General features: G+C 45.1%; 1 protein-coding gene across 1 annotated transcript; it reads left to right on the forward strand.

The window, feature by feature from the left end:
• Positions 1-578: 578 nt before the first annotated feature.
• On the forward strand, positions 579-3,225 carry LOC110615351. Its single transcript, XM_021757194.1, has 4 exons — positions 579-916; positions 1,229-1,780; positions 1,901-2,253; positions 2,390-3,225. The coding sequence occupies exons 1-4, from the start codon at positions 579-581 to the stop codon at positions 3,223-3,225; spliced, it is 2,079 nt and encodes a 692-aa protein (XP_021612886.1).
• Positions 3,226-21,418: the final 18,193 nt, after the last annotated feature.

The following is a 21,418-nucleotide window of genomic DNA, read 5'->3' on the forward strand; positions in this document are numbered from 1 at the left end:
TCATCATTTTACCAATCCTCCATCGTATCTCTTTAGCATTTGGAGTTTTAAATGCTCCTGCATGTGGCTTCAGAAGACGTCCTCCATAGTTTATGAGCATTAGGTGTTTAAATAAATACTACCTCCATTACAACTGCAAATGAGATGCAACAAAAAAATTCTTATGCAGGCACCCAACAGCTGGAAGCATAGATTATTTGACCCTTCCATCCCTGCAGCATCCAGTTGCTGTCTTGATCAATCACAAAATCCTTGTGGTACCATGCCTCCTGGTCCAACGGGAACTGCTTAAACCCTGCCCTTGTAGTCCGAAATTGCCACTGCTTGAAGAAGAAAAAGAGGAAGAGGAAGAGGAAGGAGAGAGAATGGGTATTTTAGTCTTTTTAACTAAGATTAACAGTGATTTAACTGAAAATCTAACGGGAGGGACTAATGGCATAATTTTTAAAGATCACAGTGACTAAATTGAAGGTTTTTTAAAACAGAGGGACGAAATGTTATATTTCACTAAACTAGAGGGACTAAATTACACTTTACCCTTAAATATTTATAATGATAAAAAAAAAAAATTTCTCCCTATGGCAAACGCTCTCGCCTTTGACGATAGTAACCATGCTACCTCCATGGAGGAGGGCGATTTGATTGACAGGAGTACAAGAAAAAAACATAAAGAGCTGCCTGATGATGCTCCGGTTAACTACCTGGACATGGAAGACCAAGAGGTTTTGGATGGTGGGACAAGGAGGGATGATAAGGCGCCAGAGAAACCTGATCTCCCTAAATTTTCTTTTAAAAACACGTTGTTGAATCAACATATAGGGACTAGGGATGCTTGTTTTGATGATGATGCAATGAGTGAAGCATCATGTGAATCTGATGATGAGGGAGATGCTACTTGTCCTAGAGTTAAAATAACGTTAGAAGAAAAGAACAGGCTCAGACAGCCCTGGCGAAACTCTTTGATTCTTAAATTTTTGGGACGTTCGATTGGTTATATTTATTTATCAAAAAGAATCTCTGAGCTTTGGCGTCCAAAGTCTCATTTCAATATTATAGCTCTTGATAATGGCTATTTTTTAGTAAAGTTCACTAGCAAGCAAGACTATGATCATGCACTTTTGGGTGGACCTTGGATGATTGCTAATCACTAACTTACAGTACGGTGATGGCATCCTGAGTTTGATCCGTATGCTGCTAATGCTTTAGAATGACTTACAGTCTGGGTCAGGATTCCTTGCTTACCTATTGAATACTACAATGACGAGTTCCTTTTGAGAATTGAGAGCTTGCTCGGAAAATCTATTAAGGTGGACCAAAATACAAGTATGGTGAGTAGAGGACACTACGCCAGGATTTGCATTGAGATTAACATGGAAAAACCCTTAGTGGCCAAATTCAAGCTTCGCCGATGTGTTAGACCAGTGGAATATGAAGGGCTCCACCTGGTGTGTTTCAGTTGCGGTAGATATGGCCATGAAGCCAAGAAGTGCCCGGCGAGGGGAGGCTCTAGCGGTGCCGGTAATCCTGCGGGGAAAGCCCATGCCAACGATCCGATTGATGTGGATAAGGACAAGGGAAGAGCAATCCCTAATAATCCGATGATTGTCAATGATTATGGGGATTGGATGCTTGTCAAAAAAGATAAGAGGAATTTTAAAAAAGTCTCTAACAAAGTTCTAGTCGACAAGGAGTCTTCTAAAGATAAATTTTCTGCTAAGGAAAAAGGGATAAAACCTTTGACGGACCGTTCTAATCGATATGCTGCTTTGGAGATTAATGAGCCAGCTCTTGTTAAGCCCATGAGACTACCCGCCCTCTAATACTATTGATAAGGGCTCATCCGGAGCTGGGCCGTCCTCTATTGGCCCGTAAACTAAAAGATCTGCCAATAATCTGCCAGTAAAAACCCAGTGAGACCTGATGCTGGAGATACTGGGACAGATATTATTTCTACTCCTACCAATTCTTCTTTAATTTCGAATAAAGTGGCTATTGTTCCTAAACCTAGAAGAGTTGCGGAGGAGACAGAACATGTCCTTGTTTTTGGAGGGAAAAAATATGCTTCGGTTTCTCGTACTGTTACCAACCGGGGTGTTTTTTCTAACCATGACAACACTCATGCAAATGGTAACCTAGACATTCCTAATGCGGAAAATCAATTTCCGCATCCCTCTGCTCCTAATATTGACGAGAACCTGAAAACGAATGAGATTCAAGAGATGGACATTGTTCCGGAGACTCCACTTGAGGGGGGTAATGCTTTAGCCTTTCGTGTGGGGGGAGAGATGGTCAATTGATGTCTTCATGTCTTTGGTTTTGATTGGATTTTTTGCCAATGGGGTTTTCTCTTACCATTACTATTATTATTTTAATGATAGTTATTTCTTAGAACTGTCAAGGCGCCGCCTCCCTACCTTTCGGAGGGCTTTCTTAGAATACAAGAGACTCTTTAAACCTGACATCTTTTGCATTATGGAGCCTAGGGTGAGTGGCACTCATGCAAATGCTATTTGTGGGAGGTTGGGTTTTGATAATTGGATTCGAGTTGAATCTCTGGGCTTCAGTGGCGGTGTTTGGATTTTCTGGACTGAAAATAACTTTAGCATTCAGCTTATTGAATCTCATCCTCAGTTTGTTACTTGTAAAGTTCTGCCTGTGTCTGGTATTTCCTGGAACCTTTGCTTTATTTATGCTAGCTCCTATAGCCCATGCAGACGTATCTTGTGGACCGACTTGAAGCTTGACTCTGGTGATTTGAGTGATGAATGGATGGCTTTGGGTGATTTTAATTGTGTCCCTTTCCAATATGAGCTTCAGGGATACAGTACGTTTAATATTTCTGGAGCGAAACTTTTTTCGGATTGGATTTTTGATAATGGTTTGCTGGATATGGGTTTTGAAGGCTTGGCTTTTACTTGGTCCAGGGGTCTGTCTTCTCATTCCCTCCAAAGGGCTCAGCTTGATAGAGCCCTCTGTTCCCCTAATTGGCAATTTCGTTTTCCACATGATTATGTTACTCATCCTGCCAAATTTCATTCGGATCATTGTCCTCTGGTGGTTTCTTTGAACAAACATGTGCACCGTATGGAGGGTCCTTTTCATTTTCAGCTTGCATGGATGAACCATGCAGATTTGGGGATGATTGTTGGTAATGCTTTAAATTCTTCTACTGACTTTTCCGATTTTATTAAGAATTTGGCTTCAGATTTAAGCCTTTGGAATTGAAATTCTTTTGGTAATATCTTCAGCAGAAAGAAACGTATTTTGGCTCGGATTGCTGAAATTCAGAAAACTCTCTCTACTGGTGGTTTGCAACATTTATTAAAATTAGAACTCAAACTAAAAAAGCAGTTAGAGGATATTCTAGAACAAGAAGAACTCTTTTGGTTCCAAAAATCCAAGCAAGATTGGATTGTTTCTGGAGATCGGAATACTCAGTATTACCACCTTTCTGCTTTGATTCGTAATAAGAAATCTCCGGTCACTCGACTAATGGATGATATGGGTAATTAGATTGAGGATTTTGTTCAGCTTCAGGCTTTTGTGAGAGACTTTTACTATAATCTTTATACTCTTGATAGAGCTTCAGAGTTAAATAGGGCCAGGTCGAGCCTTCTTACAAGACTCAATGGCACACATAATCTCATTCTTAATGAAGATTTTTCTAGGGATGAGGTTACTACTGCTATTAAGTCAATGGCGCCTTTTAAAGCTCCTAGTATAGACGGTTTTCAAGCCAGGTTTTTTCAGAAAATATGGAGTTCCATTGGAATGCAGGTTAGTGACTTTGTCCTTAGTATCTTGAAGGATGCCCCTCTGCCTTCAGAATTAAATGATACCTTATTGGTGTTGATTCCTGTAACGACCCGAAAATCGGACCGCTACCCGCGCTAGGATCCAGATCGGCTTAAGGCCGCCGGGACCCGTAGCAAGCCAAACATTCATCCTGTATACCTGTTTAATCCCATACATGATCAACACATACATAAAATTTTGAACTTTTCCTTACATTCATTCATTCTTTCATTCATTCACCAAACTCAACTTGTGCATGCACTATACATAAACATAATCATAAACATTAACCCCTCTTTGGAGTCTCATCATTGCCCCAATAGGGTGACATAACATGTATTGAGTTTGGTTACATAAGTATCATTAAAAAAAATCATGTACTCAAAGGGATTTACAACATACTAGGGTCAAGCACAACTATAAACCTCAATAAACCTCATTGCATTACATTTCTATACTATACTTTTACATTACATCACATTCATGTCCACATCTAGCTATTACATACAACATAACTCTACTCATGCTGACCTCCTGGTCTACCCTGTACCTGCAAATCTGGGGGTTAAGGGAGAAAGGTGAGCTATAAAGTCCAGTGAGCAGAATAATAACATTCAATTTAGATTTCATGCTGTCATGAGATGCAACACATCACAAACAAGTCATATCAAGGATGGTATTGTCACCAATAGTCCTCTACATTCCAAGGTGCCGAGACGTAGAATGGGTCAACCGGACTTTCTCTTAAACATAACATATCATAACATTCCAAAGTGCCGGGACGTAGAATGGGTCAACCGGTCTTTCTCTTACATAGTGCCGGGACGTAGAATGGGTCAACCGGACTTCCATACCATGCCATACTGTATCATATCACATCGTATCATAATGAGGACTAAGGACCATCCAACATCCATCCACATCATCATCAAATTATGCAATGCAACATATTCGTGAATTCTAATGCACAACCTAAGATATCACATGGCATTCGTGATGCATGAACATGCTCACATCAATATTAAATTTCTTTAAAACATAAGTGTTTATTCCACTCACCTCTGGCTGAAGCTCTACTGACTCTGAAGCGACTGACTCACTGCTGGGGTCCCCGGTTCCTCGGGTCCGAACCTACACAGGTGGACTCAAATGAGGGACCAAACATTCATGAACATGACTCTAAAATACTCCCCAAAAACCCCCTAAAATACCTTAAAACAATCATAGGAAACATGAAAAGGAGGGCTGCACAGGGCACTTTCGGCGGTAGGTTCGGCGGCCGAAAGTCCCTCCAGAGCAGAAAGTCAGACAGGTTCGGCGGCACCTTCGGCGGCCAAAAGTGCCCTCCAGAGACAAAAGTCCATTTTCGGGGGCAAGCTTCGGCAGCCGAAAGGCTTGCCTCACAGAGAGGTTCGGCGGCCGAAAGTCTCTTCGGCTGCCGAACCTGGTTTCTCCCAAAGGGCAGAAACTCGACTCAACAAGCTCCCAAAGCCTCCCAAACTTCCAATCATGCATCCAACTCAACCAAAACATGCATACACACATACATCAACACCTAGGGGTCTCAAACTATCCTAAACCCCAACTACAACACATCAAACATGCATATCCAACACACATTGTCCATATAATCACATAAAACCTAACAAAGCTCAACTAACTTAAACATGCCTTTCTACCTCATGAATCAACTTAAAACTTGTTTAAAACATACCACAAGCTCAAGATCGGCTCTTACCTCTTGAAGATCGAGAGAGAGACGACCTAAACTTGGAGAACCAAAGAAAAGAGCTCCTGAGTCTTCCAAGCCTCAAACTTGCTTTAATGCTCAAAAATCTTCAAAACAAAGTGAAAACTCATGAAAATCATGAAAGATTTGTAGGAAGAGACTCAAAATCAGCGAGGGACGGCGGAGAACTCACCTTGGCCGAAAATGGGGAGAAAAGCTCGCCCATTCGGACAAAGGGACCCTTTTATAGGTGGCTGGCCAGGCCACTTTCGGGGGCCTAATGTGCCTCCGCATGCATGCCATGTTCGGCGGCCGAACATGAGGTTCGGAGGCCGAACCTGGACTTCCCTCACTTATGCCTTCGGGGGCCTAAAGCACTCCCGAAGTGCATGAATGTTCGGCGGCCGAACCTGAGTCTTCCTCTCAAGACTATTTTCATTCAAAGCTTAATTTCTTTCTTGTTTAAACCCATGAAATCCATTAAAGCATTTTATAAAAACATGATTTTACCCTTCTAGAGGTTTTCGATATCCGAGATTCCACCGGACGGTAGGAATTCCGATGCTGGCGTCTAGCCGGGTATTACATTCTCCCCCCCTTAAGAACATTCGTCCCCGAATGTTCACCAAACAATCATAGCATGGCATAGCATAAAACATGAACATACAAAGCATAAAACATAACCACACAACCAAACACATAACACTCACCTTAGAAGAGATGAGGATATTGCTGGAGCATGGACTCCCGTGTCTCCCAGGTACACTCTTCGATGTTGTGGTGATTCCAAAGGACTTTCACCATCGGGATTTTCTTGTTTCTCAACCTTCTGATCTGAGTGTCAAGAATCCGTACTGGCTGTTCAACATAGGTGAGATCCTCTTGGATCTCCATATCAGGCTCACTAAGAACCTTACTCGGATCTGACACAAACTTTCGTAGTATAGAAACATGGAAAACCTGATGGATTCTCTCCATTGAGGCAGGTAAATCCAGCTTATACGATACATTCCTAATCTTTTGCAAGATCTCGAAGGGCCCAATGTACCGTGCAGCTAGCTTACCTTTCTTCCCGAACCGAATCACCCCTTTCATTGGAGACACCTTGAGCAATACCAAATCCCCCTCCTGAAACTCTACTTGCCTTCTGCGGATGTCTGTATAACTCTTCTGTCTGCTTGCAGCAGCCTTGATCCTTTCTCTGATTATGGGCACCACTCTGCTGGTGATCTCTACTAGCTCAGGCCCTGCCAAGGCCTTTTCTCCTACTTCTTCCCAACAGACAGGCGACCTGCACTTCCTTCCATACAAAGCTTCATATGGGGCCATCCCTATGCTGGCATGATGGCTGTTATTGTAGGCAAACTCCACTAAAGGTAGATGCTGCCTCCAAGAACCGCCAAAATCCAGCACACACATTCTGAGCATATCTTCTATTGTTTGGATGGTCCTCTCTGATTGTCCGTCCGTCTGAGGATGGAAAGCAGTGCTAAAATCCAACCTGGTACCCATAGCGTTCTGCAGACTCCGCCAAAACCTGGAGGTGAACTGGGGTCCTCTATCAGACACTATTGAAATAGAAACCCCATGCAGCCTGACAATCTCATCTACATACACCTGCGCCAACTTGTCCACAAAATAGCCACTCCTGACAGGGATGAAGTGAGCAGATTTGGTCAGTCTGTCCACAATCACCCATATGGAGTCCAATCTGTTGGACGTCGCCGGTAGCCCCACCACGAAGTCCATAGCTATATTCTCCCATTTCCACTCTGGAATAGGTAGTGGGTTAAGCATTCCAGCCGGCTTCTGATGTTCCAGCTTCATCCTCTGACACACTTCGCAGGCTGACATGAATTGTGCCACTTTTCTCTTCATAGCTGGCCACCAATACACTCTCTTCAGATCTTGATACATCTTGGTGGCTCCAGGGTGAACACTGTATCTGGCATTATGAGCCTCTCTCATAATGTCTCCTTTCAGCCCTACGTCATCTGGTACACACAATCTGTTTCCATAGCGGAGGATCCCCTTGCCGTCGAATCTGAACTCACTATCCTTGCCCGACTGAACAGTCCTGGCAATCTTCACTAACTCTGGGTCCTCATGCTGTTTCTGAGCCACCTGCTCCAGAAACACGGGTGCCACTCTCATTTGGGCAACTAAAGCACCTGTACCAGACAACTCCAACTGTAGACCTTCATTCATGAGTTCGAAGAACTCCCTCACTACTGGCCTCCTCTCTGCCGAAATATGGGATAAACTGCCAAGTGATTTCCGGCTTAAGGCGTCTGCCACAATATTCGCCTTACCCGGATGGTACTGAATCTTGCAATCATAGTCACTGAGCAGTTCTACCCATCTTCTCTGTCTCATATTCAAATCTCTCTGACTCAGGATGTACTGCAGGCTTTTATGATCGGTGAAGATCTCACATTTTACCCCGTAAAGGTAATGCCTCCACATCTTGAGTGCAAAGATTACTGTTGCCATCTCCAGGTCATGTGTAGGGTAATTCAACTCGTGCTTCTTCTGTAACGACCCGAAAATCGGACCGCTACCGACGCTAGGATCCAGATCGGCTTAAGGCCGCCGGGACCCGTAGCAAGCCTGACATGTAACCTGTAAACCTGTATAATCCCATACATGATCAACAACAAACATAAAAAAATTAAAACTTTTCTTTCCATATACATCAACCAAACTCAACCTGTGCATATACATTAACATAACATTGATCCCTCTGTGGGATCTCATCAGTGCCCCCAATAGGTGACATAACATATGTTGAGTTGGTTTACATAAACATCATAAAAGTCTCTAAAATCATGTAATAAAAGGGATAACAACAATCTATGGTCAAGCACACTTCTAACATCCATAAACATCATCTCATTACATATCTAAACTGTACTTTTACATTACATCAAAATCATTCATCATGTCCACACTAACTAATACATAACCAAAACTCCATTACTCTATCCGGACTCCTGCTCTATCCTGTACCTGCAAGCCTGGGTAGGGATATAAACGGGTAGGGTACTCGCGAAAATTAAACTACCCGAACCCGAACCCGATTTATATTAGTAATATCCGAATCCGTTCCGAACCCGATTAAAAATTAATTTAAACTATTCGAATCCGTACTAAATCCGATTATTATTACCCAAACAAAATCCGAACCCGTTTAATATTATATATTTTAATTAATAATTTATATAAAAAATATTTCTCATTAATAATTTTCATTTAAAAAATCTAATATTTCTAAAGAATATTTAAATTTAAATTTTTAAATAAAAATATATAAAAAAAATTTATAAATATTATTATAAAATATATTTTTTATATTAAATTAATTATTTATATAAACGGGTTCGGGTGGTGGGTACCCTATACATAAAACCCGAATTCGATCCGAACCCGCAACGGGTATTATTTTTAAAATCCGAATCCGTCCCAAACCCGATTATAACTATCCAAATCCGTTCTATTAGGGTTCGGTCGGATCGGGTACCCGAAAATACCCGATCCGTTGCCATCCCTAAGCCTAGGGGTAAAGGGAGAGGGGTGAGCTAAAAGCCCAGTGAGCAGAACTATAAAACATATTAACACTATGCTTTATGAAATGCATCATAAGACAGACAATTCACATAAGGGTTGGGTGAACTTGTCACCAATTAGTCCAAGCTAACTCTGTGCCAGGCCGTAGCATGGGGTCCTAGTCTTCCTTTCATAACATACATTACTTACCATTGCCCCAGGGCCTCCTCTGGGCTCCTGGTCTTCGAGTCCTATAACCGTGCCAGGCCGTAGAATGGGTCCTGGTCTTTCCTTACTCTGTGCCAGGCCGTAGAATGGGGTCCTGGTCTTCCTGTCATGGACTAATTGGGTCATCCAATATTCACCCACATCAACAACAATCGATGCAATGCGGCATATTCGTGAAAACTAATGCAATCATCCTATTGCATAATCATGATGCATGAAACATGATAAAACATTTAATTTCTCAATTTAAAAGATTAAGTTTGGTTCCACTCACCTCTGGCTGACTCTGACAACACCGAAGCAGTTGAACTCACTGCTGGGGTCCTCGGTTCCTCGGGTCCGAACCTACACAGGTGGACTCAAATGAGGGACCAAACACACCAGAACAAAACTATAAACTACTCCCCAAAAACCCCCTAAAACATCATGAAACAACCATAGAAAAACATGCAAAGGAGGCCTGGACAGGGCACTTTCGGCGGCAGGTTCGGCGGCCGAAAGTCCCTCCAGAGCCGAAAGTCAGGCAGGTTTAGCGGCACCTTCGGCGGCCGAAACTCCCAGACGGAGACGAAACTCATGCATGTTCGGCGGCACTTTCGGCGGCCGAAACTGCCAGACAGAGACGAAAGTCTCCTTTCGGGGGCAGGCTTCGGCAGCCGAAAGGCTGCCTCCCCAGCCATGTTCGGCGGCCGAAAGTCCTTCAGCTGCCGAACCTGGTTTCTGCCAAAGGGCAGAAACTTGGCTCCTTTTGCACATTTCTCCTCCCAACCTTCCAAACATGCAACAAACCTATTCTACAACACACATACTCAAGCATACATGTTCCTAGGGGCTTCAAACCATCATAAACCCCATCTACAATACATCAAGCATCCACATTGTTCATGAACATACATTTATACCCATAAACATAACCATAACCTAAACATGCATTCTAACCCATAGATCTACTTAAAACTTACTTTAAACATGCAATGAGCTTAAGATCGGCTCTTACCTCTTGAAGATCGAGAGAGAGACGACCTAAAACTCGGAGGTGGAAGAGATTGGGTTCTTGAACCTCCAAGCTCCAAAACTTTTGCTCAAAAGCTCAAATCTTCAAAACAAGGTTAAAACAGATGAAAATCTTGAAAGATCTAGAGGAAAAACATCAAAGATTGGTGAGGGACGGCGGAGAGCTCACCTTGGCTGAAAATGGGGAAAAAGCTTGCCCGTTTTCGGCTAAGGGACCCTTTTATAGTGGCTGGCCAGGCCACGTTCGAGGGCCGAACGTGCCTCCGCATGCATGCCATGTTCGACGGCCGAACTTGAGGTTCGGCGGCCGAACCTGGACTTCCCTCACTTATGCCTTCGGGGGCCTAAAGCACTCCCGAAGTGCATGCATGTTCGGCGGCCGAACTAGGGGTTTGGCGGCCGAACCTGAGTTTTCCTCCAATGCTATTTTCATGCAAAAACTCATTTTCTTTCATGCTTAAAACATAAAACACATTAAAACATTTTATAAAAACATGGTTCTTACCCTTCTAGAGGCCTCCGACATCCAAGATTCCACCGGACGGTAGGAATCCCGATACCGGAGTCTAGCCGGGTATTACATTCTCCCCCCCCTTAAGAACATTCATCCCCGAATGTTCCTCAACTAGCACATGCAAGGCATACAACATAACATACACATAAAACTCATAAGAAACTAACCTTAGAAAAGATAAGGGTACTGTTGGAGCATGGACTCCCGTGTCTCCCAGGTGCATTCTTCCATATTGTGGTGGTTCCACAGGACTTTCACCATCGGGATTTCCTTGTTTCTCAGCTTCCTGATTTGAGTGTCCAGAATCCGTACCGGCTGCTCAACATAGGTGAGATCCTCTTGGATCTCCACATCAGGCTCACTAAGAACCTTGCCCGGATCTGACACGAACTTTCTCAACATAGAAACATGGAAAACCGGATGGATTCTCTCCATTGAAGCAGGTAAATCCAGCTTGTATGATACATTCCCAATCTTTTGCAAGACTTCAAAGGGTCCGATGTACCGCGGAGCCAGCTTACCTTTCTTTCCAAACCGAACCACTCCTTTCATTGGAGACACCTTGAGCAATACCAGATCCCCCTCCTGAAATTCTACTTGCCTTCTGCGGATGTCTGCATAACTCTTCTGTCTGCTTGCAGCCGTCTTGATTCTTTCTCTGATTAAGGGTACCACCCTGCTGGTGATCTTTACTATCTCAGGCCCTGCCAAGGCCTTCTCTCCAACTTCTTCCCAGCAAACAGGTGACTTGCACTTCCTTCCATATAAAGCTTCATATGGGGCCATCCCGATGCTAGCATGATGGCTGTTATTGTAGGCAAACTCCACCAAAGGTAGATGCTGCCTCCAAGAACCGCCAAAGTCCATCACACACATTCTTAGCATATCTTCTATGGTCTGGATGGTCCTCTCTGACTGTCCGTCTGTCTGTGGATGGAAGGCAGTACTGAAATCCAACCTTATACCCATGGCATTCTGCAGACTCCGCCAAAACCTGGAGGTGAACTGGGGCCCTCTATCTGACACTATAGAAACAGGAACCCCATGCAGTCTGACTATCTCATCAACATACACCTGCGCCAACTTGTCCACAGAATAGCCACTCCTGACAGGGATGAAGTGAGCAGATTTGGTGAGTCTGTCCACAATCACCCATATGGAGTCCAATCTGTTGGACGTCGCCGGTAACCCCACTACGAAGTCCATAGCTATATTCTCCCATTTCCACTCTGGAATAGGTAGCGGGTTAAGCATTCCAGCCGGCTTCTGATGTTCTAGCTTCACCCTCTGACACACTTCGCAGGCTGACACAAACTGTGCCACTTCTCTCTTCATAGCTGGCCACCAATAAACCTTTTTCAGATCTTGATACATCTTGGTGGCTCCGGGGTGAACGCTGTATCTTGCATTATGAGCCTCTCTCATAATGTCTCCTTTTAGCCCTATGTCATCTGGTACACATAAACGACTCCCATAGCAGAGGATCCCCTTGTTGTCGAATCTGAACTCGCTGTCTTTGCCTGACTGAACAGTCCTGGCAATCTTCACTAACTCTGGGTCCTCATGCTGTTTCTGAGCCACTTGCTCCAGAAACACAGGTGTCACTTTCATCTGGGCCACTAAAGTACCTGTACCAGACAACTCCAATTGTAGACCTTCATCAATGAGCTTGTAAAACTCCTTCACCACTGGTCTCCTCTCTGCCGTGATGTGGGATAGACTGCCTAGTGACTTCCGGCTTAGGGCGTCTGCCACGACATTCGCCTTACCCGGATGATACTGAATCTTGCAATCATAGTCACTCAGCAGCTCTACCCATCTCCTCTGTCTCAAGTTCAAATCTCTTTGACTCAGGATGTACTACAGGCTTTTATGATCTGTGAAGATCTCACATTTTACCCCATAGAGGTAGTGCCTCCACATCTTGAGTGCAAAGATTACTGCTGCCATCTCAAGGTCGTGTGTGGGGTAATTCAACTCATGCTTCTTTAGCTGCCTAGAGGCATAAGCAATCACCCTCTCATTCTGCATTAGTACACAACCCAGTCCCACGCGGGACGCATCACAAAAGACTGTAAAGTCTACATCACTAGATGGCAGAGCTAACACTGGTGCTGAAGTCAACCTCTTCTTAAGCTCTTCAAAACTCTCTTCGCACTGGTCAGTCCACATGAACTTCTGATTCTTCCTGGTCAGTCTGGTCAGAGGAGCTGCTATTTTCGAGAAGTCCTGAATGAACCTCCTGTAGTAACCTGCCAAACCCAAGAAACTTCTAATCTCTAACACTGAAGTGGGTCTAGGCCAGTTAGCCACAGCTTCTACCTTCTTGGGGTCTACCTCTATACTATTTTCTGACACCACATGCCCCAAGAATGAAATGCTCCTCAGCCAGAACTCACACTTAGAGAACTTGGCATACAAGCCATGTTCCCTCAAAGTCTGCAGAACCAACCTCAGATGATGGGCATGCTCCTCTGCATTCCTGGAATACACCAAGATATCATCTATGAAGACAATAACAAAGTGATCCAGGTATTGACTAAACACTCTGTTCATGAGATCCATGAATGCTGCAGGGGCGTTGGTTAACCCGAACGGCATCACAAGGAACTCAAAATGCCCATATCTGGTCCTGAAAGCTGTCTTTGGCACGTCCTCTTCTCTGATCCTCAACTGATGATACCCGGACCTCAGATCTATTTTGGAGAAACAACCCGCTCCTGCTAGCTGGTCGAATAGATCGTCGATCCTTGGCAATGGGTACTTGTTCTTGGTAGTGACTTTGTTCAACTGCCTGTAGTCGATACAAAGTCTAAGGGATCCATCCTTCTTTCTCACAAACAAAACTGGAGCACCCCAGGGTGAGGTACTCGGTCGGATGAAGCCCTTGTCTACCAGCTCCTGCAACTGCTCCTTCAACTCTTTCAATTCTGCTGGCGCCATCTTGTAGGGAGGGATAGAGATCGATCGTGTAACAGCCCGGAAACCGAACTGCCACCGGCACTAGGATCCAGATCGACTTAAGGTCGCCGGGACCCGTAGTAAGCCTGCTATTCTATCTGTATACCTGTGAAATCCCATACATGATCATACATTTGCTGTAAAACATAAAACTGTTCTTCATTCCAAGGCTTAACCTGTGCATGCACTCTCTCTGTGCTCTACTAATCCCTACTAGAGCTCCTCATGGCTCTAGGCGGATCAAACTCATAATATTAAGCCTGGTTTTGCTCCTAAACATACAACAATAAAGAAACATATATAAACTGATCATGTGACTCCACAAAGGGATTACAAGTCTTATAAGTCAAGCACTATGCTATACACTGTACATATACACGATCTCTTTACATTTACATGTCCACACTAGCTATTACAAGACTCTGAACTCTTCTTGTACCCTGCTGACCTGTCTCTGAACCTGCACAACTGGAGTTAGGGGAGAGGGATGAGCTACAATAGCCCAGTGAGTAGAATAGGCAAATACAGGTGATAAAACATGCTCTCATGGAATGCAACACATAATCACATAACCTCGGCCGGACGGATCAAAACTCCCCCTATCTCATCTGGGGTACCTAAGTACCATGTGCCTGGTCCCCGTAGGGCTGTTCCAGGTCTTTATATATGTGCCTGGTCCCCGTAGGGCTGTTCCAGGTCTTTCCTCTGAGGGCTAATGAATCCTCACGAAGTCCGTGCCGTCTCACATAAGCAATGTACAAGGAGCAATGCCAAGTACAAGGATAAATGCAATGCATCATCTTTGTGTACACTAATGCACTCACCCTATAGCATATTCATGATGCATGAAGCATGAGAAAATATTCAGTTCTCATATTAAAACATTAAGTTAATTCCACTCACCTGGTTATCTCTGCACTGACTCTGCAGGTTCTGACACTGGACTCACTGCTGATGTCCCTGATTCCTCTGGTCCGTACCTACACAGGTGGACTCAAATGAGGGACTAAACTCACTCAAGAACATCTCTACGAAACTCCCCAAAACCCCTCTAAACAATCCTCAAACCATCACATAAAACATGCAAAGGAAAGCTGGACAGGGCACTTTCGGCGGCAGGTTCGGCGGCCGAAACCCCACTCTAGAGACGAAACTCATGCATGTTCGGCGGCACCTTCGGCGGCCGAAGGTCTCGTCCAGAGACGAAACTCACACACTTCCGGCGGCCGAACTCCCTCTTTCGGCGGCCGAAAGTCCCTTTCTAAACCGAAAGCCTAGCTTTCGGGGGCAACCTTTGGCAGCCGAACTGCCTCCACAAAGGGTTCGGCGGCCGAACCTTCCTTCGGCGGCCGAACCTGGTTTTGCCCGAAGGACAGAACCCTGCTCTGTTTCATGCAAACTTTGTCCAAAAATCTACAAACAGGCATATCAACTACTCCCAACTAGCATATACTCATATATATGCACAAAGGGGTCTAAAATTACCCTAAAACCCCAAACAAACATAGCACATAACACTTCAACATGCTGAAACACCACAAATCACCAAAAACCTCACCTAAACCTAAACATGCAAACTACCCATACAAACTTCATAAAACCTTTCAAAACCATCAAAGAAGCTCAGGATCTTCACTTACCTCTTAAGAACTTGAGGATGAAGGATCCTAACGTGGAGATATGAAGAAAAGCTCTTCCAAAGCTCCAAACTTCAAAACTTGCTTCTTTTGCTCAAAACCTTCATAAATCACCAAAACTCTTAAAACTCTTGAAAGATTTGATGAAAATCATGGAAAACATGAAAGTCAACGTAGGAGAGGCTGAAACTCACCTCTGGCTGCAAGTGGAGGAGAAATAACCTCCTTCCACCGACCCTTGGCCCTTTTATAGGTGGCTGGCCAGACCACCTTCGGCAGCCGAACGTGAAGCCGCAACCATGAAATGTTCGGCGGCCGAAATGGACCTTCGGCGGCCGAACCTCTGCATTTCTCCCTTGTTGCTTTTCTTTAAAAACTCAATGCTTATCACACTTCAAAACATGAAAACAAGTGAAAATACCTTGGAAAACATATGTATTACCCTTCTCGAGGGTTCCGACACCCGAGATTCCACCGGACGACAGGAATGCCGATGCCGGACTCGAGCCGGGTATTACAGATCGGGTTCCAGGCATTAGTTCTATCTCGAACTCTATCTCCCTAGCAGGTGGTAAACCTGGCAGCTCGTCTGGGAACACATCTAAGAACTCTCTAACCACTGGCACCGAGGCGGGCTCTCTAACCTGACTGCTAAGCTCTCTCACATGAGCCAAATACCCCTAACATCCCTTCCTAAGCAACCTACGAGCCTGAAGAGCTGATATCAGACCTCTAGGTGTACCCCTCTTGTCTCCCCTGAAGACAACCTCAGACCCATCCTGACCTCTGAACCTGACTACCTTGTCCCTGCAGTCCAAGGTTGCACCATGGGTAGATAACCAGTCCATCCCTAGAATGACGTCAAAATCTGTCAAATCTAGAACCACTAGGTCGGCGGACAAGCATCTTCCCTCAACAAACACATCTACACTGGTAGACTGACTCTGCCACTGATGGATCACACTTGGGTCCACTGACCCAGAGAGGACACTCTAACCCAGAAGTCATCAGACCCAACCTCCCCACGGCTCTCGGAGCGATGAAAGAATGAGATGCACCAGGGTCCATCAAGGCATACACATCTGAACAACCAATGACTAAGTTACCTGCCACCACGGTGTTAGATGCATCTGCCTCCTGCTGTGTCAATGTGAAGATCCGTGCTGGAGCTGATGGACCTTCACCTCTGAAACCCGCTGAAGAAGAGGCTGCCCCTCTCCCTCTGCCTCTGCCACTGGCCTGAGTCATGGCTGGAGCTGCTGGCTGCACTACACTGCCTGAAGCTGTCTGCTGGGACTGAGCCATCGGGACTGCTCTTGGACATTCTCGAGCCATATGCCCCTCCTGACCACATCTGAAACAGGCGTTCGTCCCAAACCGACATACTCCCTTGTGTGGCCTACCACACTTCGCACAAACTGCATTATCTGCACCAGAGCTTGAGCCACTCCCAAATCCTAGACTAGACTTGACTTTGCTCCAGAACTTGTTCTTCTTACCCTTGGGTTTACCCCATCTCTTACTGCCTGAGGCTGCTGCACTCAGGGTAGAGGGATCTAACCTTCCCCCACCCGGAGTTTTAGAACCAGAAGGCTGTGCCACTGTCTGTTTAACTGTCCCCTGAATGATGGCACTGGCCTCCATTTTCCTGGCCATATCTACTATGACATGGAAGCTCTCCCTGTCCACGGACTGAATCAAGGAGGAATACCTGGAATGAAGTTTCATGACATACCTCCTTGACTTCTTCGAATCTGTATCCAGACTCTGCCCAGCAAAAGGTAACAGCTCCAAGAACCTGTCGGTGTACTCCTCTACACTCATATCCTCTGCCTGCCTCAACTGTTCAAACTCTATCATTTTCAGCTCCCTTGAACTATCGGGAAAAGCCCATCCTGCAAACTTGTTTGCAAACTCTTCCCAAGACAAGCTTTCCACCCTCGGGCTCACATAACTCTTAAACCACTCTCGGGCTTTCTTGCATTTTAATGTGAACCCAGCCATCTGAATGGCTCTACTGTCATCCGCCCCTAACTCCTCTGTAATAGTCTTGACCCTCTCAAGATACACAAACGGGTCATCACCTGACTCAAACTGGGGAGCACCCAGCTTCATGTATTCAGTCATCTTGACCTTGCTCCCACTGGCTGAGCTAGGTCTAGAAGGTTGAGTAACTGGGGCTGCTGGTTCTGTAGGTGGTGGAGGTGGTGCAACATTTTCTGAGGTAGGGTTTGCTGGGTTTGGATAGTAAGGTGGGGGTGGATACATTGGGTATTGTGAATATGGTGGGTAGTATGGTGGGTATGGCATCTGTGTGGGATAAGGGGTGACGCTAGGGTAATCCGATGTACCTCCCATCGAATACCCGGGATGTTGTGAGAAGTGTGGGTAGTGGGGTGGCTGAACAAATCCCGAGGCCTGAGTGCCTCCTTGGGACTCTCCCATTCCCTCTTCTGACATGCTAACTCCCAGACTGCCATCCCTCCTCTGCTCTACATCCATATCATCCCCCATGTCCTCTGACGCTCCTCCTTGAACTGTTCCTCTGACTGATCTGCTTCTACCCAGATCCAAAGACCTTCTAGGGTCTCTTACTGCTCTTTCTCTGCTAGACCTACTAGACATTGCCCTAGACAATGCTGGAGGACGTGCGCTCGTGCCCTCATCCTCAGGTGGTACTCCAGTCAATCTTGCTGATCGATGAGTTCCTCTCATCCTGTTTTCTAAAAAATAGTACACATCACAAGCAAACATTAGCATCATATGGTTCATGTGGGCACACATGAACCCTCATCGCATACATCACATATCATAGTATATCATTAATGCACATGCATATTATCATGGCATTTCACATCATCATGTAAGACAGGACTCCACATCCTATCCTAGTGGACATGATCTTCCTATTGTGCTTGACCTTCTAACACAACTATGAGCCCGACACTTTAGGTCCGACCATATGAACCTAGGGCTCTGATACCATTCTGTAACGACCCGAAAATCGGACCGCTACCGGCGCTAGGATCCAGATCGGCTTAAGGCCGCCGGGACCCGTAGCAAGCCTGACATGTAACCTGTAAACCTGTATAATCCCATACATGATCAACAACAAACATAAAAAAATTAAAACTTTTCTTTCCATATACATCAACCAAACTCAACCTGTGCATATACATTAACATAACATTGATCCCTCTGTGGGATCTCATCAGTGCCCCCAATGGGTGACATAACATATGTTGAGTTGGTTTCCATAAACATCATAAAAGTCTCTAAAATCATGTAATAAAAGGGATAACAACAATCTATGGTCAAGCACACTTCTAACATCCATAAACATCATCTCATTACATATCTAAACTGTACTTTTACATTACATCAAAATCATTCATCATGTCCACACTAACTAATACATAACCAAAACTCCATTACTCTATCCGGACTCCTGCTCTATCCTGTACCTGCAAGCCTGGGGGTAAAGGGAGAGGGGTGAGCTAAAAGCCCAGTGAGCAGAACTATAAAACATATTAACACTATGCTCTATGAAATGCATCATAAGACAGACAATTCACATAAGGGTTGGGTGAACTTGTCACCAATTAGTCCAAGCTAACTCTGTGCCAGGCCGTAGCATGGGGTCCTGGTCTTCCTGTCATAACATACATTACTTACCATTGCCCCAGGGCCTCCTCTGGGCACCTGGTCTTCGAGTCCTATAATCGTGCTAGGCCGTAGAATGGGGTCCTGGTCTTTCCTTACTCTGTGCTAGGCCGTAGAATGGGGTCCTGGTCTTCCTGTCATGGACTAATTGGGTCATCCAATATTCACCCACATCAACAACAATCGATGCAATGCGGCATATTCGTGAAAACTAATGCAATCATCCTATTGCATAATCATGATGCATGAAACATGATAAAACATTTAATTTCTCAATTTAAAAGATTAAGTTTGGTTCCACTCACCTCTGGCTGACTCTGACAACACCGAAGTAGCTGAACTCACTGCTGGGGTCCTCGGTTCCTCGGGTTCGAACCTACACAGGTGGACTCAAATGAGGGACCAAACACACCAGAACAAAACTATAAACTACTCCCCAAAAACCCCCTAAAACATCATGAAACAACCATAGAAAAACATGCAAAGGAGGCCTGGACAGGGCACTTTCGGCGGCAGGTTCGGCGGCCGAAAGTCCCTCCAGAGCCGAAAGTCAGGCAGGTTCGGCGGCACCTTCGGCGACCGAAACTCCCAGACAGAGACGAAACTCATGCATGTTCGGCGGCACTTTCGGCGGCCGAAACTGCCAGACAGAGACGAAAGTCTCCTTTCGGGGGCAGGCTTCGGCAGCCGAAAGGCTGCCTCCCCAGCCATGTTCGGCGGCCGAAAGTCCTTCGACTGCCGAACTTGGTTTCTGCCAAAGGGCAGAAACTTGGCTCCTTTTGCACATTTCGCCTCCCAACCTTCCAAACATGCAACAAACCTATTCTACAACACACATACTCAAGCATACATGTTCCTAGGGGCTTCAAACCATCATAAACCCCATCTACAATACATCAAGCATCCACATTGTTCATGAACATACATTTATACCCATAAACATAACCATAACCTAAACATGCATTCTAACCCATAGATCTACTTAAAACATACTTTAAACATGCAATGAGCTTAAGATCGGCTCTTACCTCTTGAAGATCGAGAGAGAGACGACCTAAAACTCGGAGGTGGAAGAGATTGGGTTCTTGAACCTCCAAGCTCCAAAACTTTTGCTCAAAAGCTCAAATCTTCAAAACAAGGTTAAAACAAATGAAAATCTTGAAAGATCTAGAGGAAAAACATCAAAGATTAGTGAGGGACGGCGGAGAGCTCACCTTGGCCGAAAATGGGGAAAAAGCTCGCCCGTTTTCGGCTAAGGGACCCTTTTATAGTGGCTGGCCAGGCCACGTTCGGGGGCCGAACGTGCCTCCGCATGCATGCCATGTTCGGCGGCCGAACCTGGACTTCTCTCACTTATGCCTTCGGGGGCCTAAAGCACTCTCGAAGTGCATGCATGTTCGGCGGCCGAACTAGGGGTTCGGCGGCTGAACCTAAGTTTTCCTCCAATGCTATTTTCATGCAAAAACTCATTTTCTTTCATGCTTAAAACATAAAACACATTAAAACATTTTATAAAAACATGGTTCTTACCTTTCTAGAGGCCTCCGACATCCAAGATTCCACCGGACGGTAGGAATCCCGATACCGGAGTCTAGCCGGGTATTACATCTTCAGCTGCCTAGAAGCATAAGCAATCACCCTTTCATTCTGCATTAGCACACAACCCAGTCCCACACGGGACACATTGTAAAAGACTGTGAAGTCCTCATTACTAGTCGGCAGAGCCAACACTGGTGCTGAAGTCAACCTCTTCTTGAGTTCCTCAAAGCTTTCTTCACACTGGTCGGTCCACATAAACCTTTGGCTGTTCTTAGTCAGTCTGGTCATGGGAGCTGCAATTTTAGAAAAGTCCTGAAAGAACCTCCTGTAGTAACCTGCTAAACCCAAGAAGCTCTTGATCTCTGTCACTGTAGTGGGTCTAGGCCAGTTAGCTACAACTGTAATACCCGGCATGTTTAGACATCGAAATTCCTACCGTCCGATGGAATCTAGGATGTCAGAGCATCCCTGAAGGGTAGAGTGAAGGTTTTCTAAAATGTTTTTACATGTTTTAAGCTTTTGTTTTAGAAAAGAAATGAGTTTTGAAGAGAAAAGGCTAAGGAAGTCTTTGCCACTTTCGGCCCCCGAAAGTTGAAGTTCGGCCGCCGAAAGTACCCCATGTTCGGCCCCCTAAACTCTAATGTTCGGCCTCCGAAGGTGGTGAGGTGTTGCATGTAGCTTTAGCCACCAAATATGAAGCGGTGGTTCTTTGTTAAAGGTGCTTTTGGCCGAGAAAGGAGGTGCTTAAGCTTTCCTTTGGGTCAGAGACATGTTCATGCTTCCCCTTAGTGA

The sequence above is a fragment of the Manihot esculenta genome, chromosome 5 (genome assembly GCF_001659605.2).
Source record: "Manihot esculenta cultivar AM560-2 chromosome 5, M.esculenta_v8, whole genome shotgun sequence".
Classification (NCBI taxonomy): domain Eukaryota; kingdom Viridiplantae; phylum Streptophyta; class Magnoliopsida; order Malpighiales; family Euphorbiaceae; genus Manihot; species Manihot esculenta.

Coding starts and splice junctions, on each gene's coding strand:
- LOC110615351 (XM_021757194.1), top strand. CDS start 579: ATGGCAAACGCTCTCGCCTTTGACGATAGTAACCATGCTACCTCCATG. Junction 917..1,228: donor TGTCCTAGAGTTAAAATAAC/GTTAGAAGAAAA, acceptor AGTCTGGGTCAG/GATTCCTTGCTTACCTATTG. Junction 1,781..1,900: donor GCTGCTTTGGAGATTAATGA/GCCAGCTCTTGT, acceptor ATAATCTGCCAG/TAAAAACCCAGTGAGACCTG.